Genomic DNA, 5,740 nt, shown 5'->3' on the forward strand with positions numbered 1-5,740 from the left:
TGAGCCCAAGGAGACTCTTCTCACTCCTTCCAGCAATACGCTCTTTTTGGGTATTACCTTCATATAGATATTAGAAGAAACTGAAAACCCAGCTTCACTTACGTGAATAAAAGCAGTGTCGGTGTTGCTTAGCTAGATGCATTTTGGATCATGGCTCTCAGCAGAATGTATCCATGAGAGATACTGGAGACAGCTGGCAAGGCAGCCTCACTGTGTGAAATACATGCTAGTATATTTGTAGATGATTATAAAAACAACTTTTCAAGGTTAGCATCCAGGTTTGCTGCTGCTTAGCACATGAGTAAGAGTCCAAAGTATTTTTTCTGTTTGACTACCTTCGTTACTATCTTTCTATTTCTTGTGTGTGTTTTTCTCTCCCTTAGAAACATAAGGGCCTATGAAATCTGATGTTTCATAGTTTTGCTGAAGGACATTTTGAGAGTCTCGGGAAAACATACCAAGGTGATAGAGACAGTGAGCTTTGAATGTGTAGAACAATCACCTAGAGCTAATTTGTTGTTTGTAGTTTTAATGGATAATCAAATGCTGGGTTCTTGTAAGAGACTAAGTGTGTACCATACTGCTCACTCTGAGGCTTTTTACATGCCTTACATAGACATACAGACAAAATTATTGTGGAAATGAGAAAGAGTCCACTTGCTGCAGTCAGAGCAGCAAAGATGGACTTGTAGCTGGGTTTTGTTTTAAATCTGGTGCACGAGTTAACTGGAATTCCCTGACTTGCTATCTGACTTGACCCTGCTTTGTTTGAAGCAGTCACACAAATGTGGTAAGTGGTATATGGCAACAGGTTATACAGAGTGTGCTGCCTTGCTGTAGAATAAATATTGTCCAGGACAAACTGTCTGTCCTCGTTGCCTTGCACATGAAGTGTCAGCTCATAGGTGTGAACAACTGAATTTGGGGCACACCAGCGTATCTGTGCAGAGCTGTCTGTAACTTCAGACACCTCTCTGAGCCTTGGTGGATCTGGAACCTCATCTTCTGTCGACAGGCCAGGACATAAACATTGGGATACACTCTGAAGTTCACTGCACGGCCTCTGAAGGTGTCTGCAAGGGTTGTAGTCACAGGAGGTATATGCCAGTTGCACTGGGGTTTCCGTTGAATGTTCATCGTAATCGTAGTCATCTACAAAGTGTATCAGAGATCTGGTGAGTGCAGGCTCAGAGTGAGCCTTGGTTCTTGTGGAGTTCAGTGGTGATAGGCTCGTTGGTGGTGTAGCTTCCCCAGCATGAGTGGCAAAAGAGTGGGTATAATGGTCAGTGGCATTAGGGTTTCCTGTTGCCCTAGTGGAGTAATCACTAGTGGGCTGGCTGAATGGGCCTTCCTGGGGAAACGTCGCACCAGTCATTCTGAACTCTCTCTTTAGCTGATCTGTTTCAGTTTGACTGGTGAAGCCATAATCCAAGGAGTGACTATAGAGCTCTGTGACAAAACCTGGGGAGGTGGTTACAAAGGCAAAGGAAGGGGGATGGCTCGTGGATTCGGAAATGGCCTCCTCCTCATGGGAAGAACTGTTGGCTTGTGTGAGCATGGGCTCAGTTGGGTTGGCTGCTGTCGTGCTCATTCTGTTCCTCTGAATTAGGGAGCTGGTATAAGTGGTTAATGGAGCAGAGCCTGTTGTTATTGCAGTAGTAGCATCGTAACTGGTAAGGCTGAAAGCTTTGTGTTTGTGAGAAGGTGTGTTTGAATCAGGCAGCGTAGCGTTTCTCCCAGACTGGCATTTATTGTAGACCTCTAGCAGTGAAAACGATGTCGAAGGTCTGTCCTGATCTTCCTGGGATGTGTTGCAAAAAGTCTCTAAAGCCCTGCAGAGAGGACAAGTTAGAATAGACAAAATCCACAAGAACTTTACAGGCTCCCCTAAGGCTGCTTGGATTGGAATTGGCAACCTGCTATCCCAAAACAGTCTTTATATTAAAGGAGACATGAAACCTAAACCAAAGATAAGTTGTCTTAGTGATAGTCCTGTGCTTGGCAGAGGGCTTTATACAGCACTGAGAACTTCTCTGACTGGCTTTTTGGTTTTGTAAAGTGCAGAAATATCTTTTGCCTGAGAAGAAGCATCCTTTGCTACAAGGACTGTGAACCTTAGCAAGAGTGTTGGGGTTCTAGACAACTTGTCGTAAAGGGTTAGACTTTAATGCCGCACTAGGAGGGCAACGCATGCAGAGAGATGTCACAGAGTCACCAAGATCCTTAGATCATCTGGATTAGGCAGCTGTGCTGACACAGGATGTGCTTTTAAATGACTGAGCTGGATTTCTTTCTTTACTCAGATATTGCATGTTTTTGTAAAGAATGCAACTGCTAAGCCCATCCTAAGAACAAACAATCTAATTTTAACAATCTACTTCCCTGCTCCCCCACTACAGATACAAATCTTCTTGGTGGCCTTTGAAAAGGAAGAGATCATACATATGCAAAGCATTTCTTTTAACTGCAGCTTATCCTTACAGTCTGTAAAACTGTAGGAGAACATGGAAACAATAGGTGACAAACGGGGCTATTTGCCAGGGGTTTTGTTAACTGCCTGGGCTGATCTAGGTTTTGGGAATGCAAGGGCAAAAAGGAAATAATTTGCTAAATATCTTGCAAACTCTTCCAATTCCTGCTCCCAGTGGTGGCCCATTAAGACCACCAAGTGGGCTAATTTTTTATCTCCATCCAATAGATATGTACGGAAACAGAGAAGATAAGCTCTTCTCACCTTATAGTAGAATCCACAGCTACTAACAATTTCTACTCTTCTGCCTGTGCCCATCTTGTCTGTCTGCATTCAAGTATAATTCAGCCATGCTTTGTCCCTGAAGGGGACTTTATTTTGCATTTCTACGTCTTCTGGAATGGAAGAGCACACGAGGCTTAGATGACAGTTAATATTGGGTCCCCAAATAACTTGGACATTTCAGTTGTGTCTGAAGAGCATTACTGTATCTCTTTGAACTCACTCACTTTTGCAGCACAACTTTCTTGGGCTTGGAGAGCAGCCAGGAGAGCTGGCAGTCGCATAACAGAGGATTTCCGTACAAATCGATGATGATGCTATCCGATGAATTGATATTCCAAGGATTAAAGGAACTCAGGTTACAGCTACAAGATGACAAATGCAATAATTAGCAAATGCTGAGCTACCTTCCAAGGGCTGGAGCCTGCTTAGTATCCCAGCATGTGTGTAAGATACAAAGCAACATTCCCAGTTCCCTTGGAAGCAGCCAGTTATCAACACCCGCATTCTGCACTTAAAGTCCAGACTAATGCCTGCTCATCTCTCTAATTTGCACAGTGTAGCTGCTGTGTGTTAAAGCATACAAAAGCATGGTAAGGAGATAACATCTTTCAGGATGGCAGCTGGAAGGGAAAGGACCTAGCGTTTGGCAAAAGTCTTATGTGAAATTTCAGTTGATCTCCTCTCTGCCATCATGCACTGCATTCAGCTCCACTTTTCTTTTATACTATACCGTTTCTCTAGCTTCTTTCTCGTTCTGCTTGTAATGGCTTGACTTTCACTATGCCAGTCATCCTCTTTCTTTCGTAATACAGACTCTCACCGACTGAAGTCAATGACTAACACGAGAAGACCTTGCTTGCCTTTATTGTTAAGCTGTCCCAGCTGCAGAAAGAGTGAGATATTGTGACCTCCCTGCAGCCTGAGTGCTCAGAAGATGCTCTCTTTTGTTTGCGACTTTAACTGCTACTCCTTTGTTTTTTAAGTTTGGGTCATGATTTTTAGCACTTTGAACTGGTATTCCTGCAGGTATTTTAAAGTGGTGTGTAAATTCAGTGTGGCAATCTAGTTGGGGGATGTGCTCTGCCTTTTTTTTTTTTTTTAATTAAATGGATTTATTTTCCTGGAACTGGTCACACACAGCCAGTGTCCTAGTATTTGTTTTCTGATATGCTTGTAATCGGGGCCTATATTATAGAAATCTTTTAAGGTGTTCTCCAAATCTTTTTCTTTATGCTAACTGTTCTGTGTGCAGTTTACCTACTTTTATTTTGATAAATCACTTTCAGACTTTTGTTTCCCTCAGTATTTCAGCAGGTGTGTGACATACCAAATACATCACACTGAGGTGTTACCTCTAGAATAAGGACTAAACCATTGCTTTTACTACTGCTGAACAAGACACTACATTAATCTCTCACACTAAAAGTGGGAGGGACAGGATTTTTGCTGCTTCCATGGTACAGATTTTAGAAAACTGTCAGCATTCATCCTTTGTAGAGCAAGGAATTCTCAGTGCCTACCTTCTGTGGTGAGATATTGCTGTTGTCGATGTTGGAATCATGGTCTGTATCACAAGTGGGCTTCAGTGGGTCTATGCTAATCTAAACAGCGCTAGATAAATTCATCCCATGGATGGGGAGATAAGGCAGAGGAGGGGGAGCACAGTGGTTGTGATCTCAAGCAGGGAGTAACTGTGCTGTTGCTATGAGTCCTGCTAAGCATACTTTCTTCCTAAACACTTGATAACAAGCAAACTTTGCACAAAAATCAGCTCCCAGGCACGATAGTGCTGTGAAGCAAAGGCAACATACTTGTGGAGGAACAAAAAAGAAAACAACTCACTTCTCAAATGAGAGATGACTCAGATGAGGAGCACTGTCAAACATCTCTGTCCTCACGAAACCCAGTGAGCGGGAACCTTGACAGTTCAGCTCTCGGAGATCAGGCATGGACTTGAAGAAGTCAGTATCAAGGCTTCTTAATCGTGACATCTTTGTCAAGTGAAGTGATCTGAGGTTGGGCAAGTCTCTGGTCCACTCTGGTTGAACTGAAGCAGAAAGAAAGATTGATACCTGTTGCCTAAATAGAGCATTCCTGTGGATTTCTGCCTTAAAAGACTTTTGAATTCATAGAGATATAAAATATCTCTGTGGTCTTCTGCAGCTATTCTCTTTGGGAAAGGAATAGGAAAAAAATCAATATACCAGTGTATAAGCACCCACACAATCACATTTTTGCTATGTTACCTGCAGGTCATGCTGTCACAGGACAGAGGAAAAGAAGGTAAGATAAAAGGTCAAAAAGCTGATTGGAGATATGGAATAGCTTTCCTGTTAGGTGAGACTAAATGAACAAGGATTTCTTTGCTTAGAAAGGTGATGAGTGAGGGGAGATTAGACAGGTCTACAAAGTCCTCAACGGTGTGAGAAAGGCAAGTAACTTCTTATTTCTCCTGGCACAGAAAAAAGAACTGAGAGGCATGAAACTGAAAGAATAGGTGTTACAGAAAAATGCCTTTCCATCCCACGACTGAATTGTGTAACTTGCTATGACAAGGGATTAGACAAATTCATGGCGGAAAATTGCTGGTCTATCTGTTCAATGTGAGTTGAGGTGAAACCTCTAGCTTGGGGAGTCTCTAGGCTGCTGGTTACTGGAATCAGGGCACATACACATAGCAAAAAAACCCTCTGTGCTGCTTCTCTTTCTCCTACACTGTCCGTGAGAAGTGCCACTGTAAGGTGCTCATGGAAACACACTGTTCCAGCGGGATGATCTCCACCTTTGCACTGTGGTTCTTGTGTTAGTGTTAACAAATAACCCACCAGTGAAACCTCACAGCATCCCTGGGAGATAAGAATTGTTTTGTATAAATAGAACTGGTATGAAATGAGGCAGGAAAACACATAAAATAGATAGGCCAGGAACGGTTCTGTCGTGGCTGAGACCCTGTGGTTGAGATCCTGTGGTTGAGATCCTGGGGGG

General features: G+C 42.9%; 1 protein-coding gene across 1 annotated transcript; it reads right to left on the reverse strand.

Annotated features, from left to right (window-relative positions):
* Positions 1-508: 508 nt before the first annotated feature.
* On the reverse strand, positions 509-4,802 carry LOC104543651 (leucine-rich repeat neuronal protein 4-like; the record flags this gene model as incomplete). The annotated part of the gene is made up of 3 exons (XM_010188313.1): positions 509-1,832; positions 2,980-3,117; positions 4,598-4,802. Coding segments are annotated over 3 exons (1,667 nt in total), but the record flags the coding sequence as incomplete, so codon positions are not given.
* Between the last annotated feature and the right edge of the window lie 938 nt (positions 4,803-5,740).

Source organism: Mesitornis unicolor, unplaced genomic scaffold (assembly GCF_000695765.1).
Source record: "Mesitornis unicolor isolate BGI_N332 unplaced genomic scaffold, ASM69576v1 scaffold19117, whole genome shotgun sequence".
Lineage (NCBI taxonomy): Eukaryota > Metazoa > Chordata > Aves > Mesitornithiformes > Mesitornithidae > Mesitornis > Mesitornis unicolor.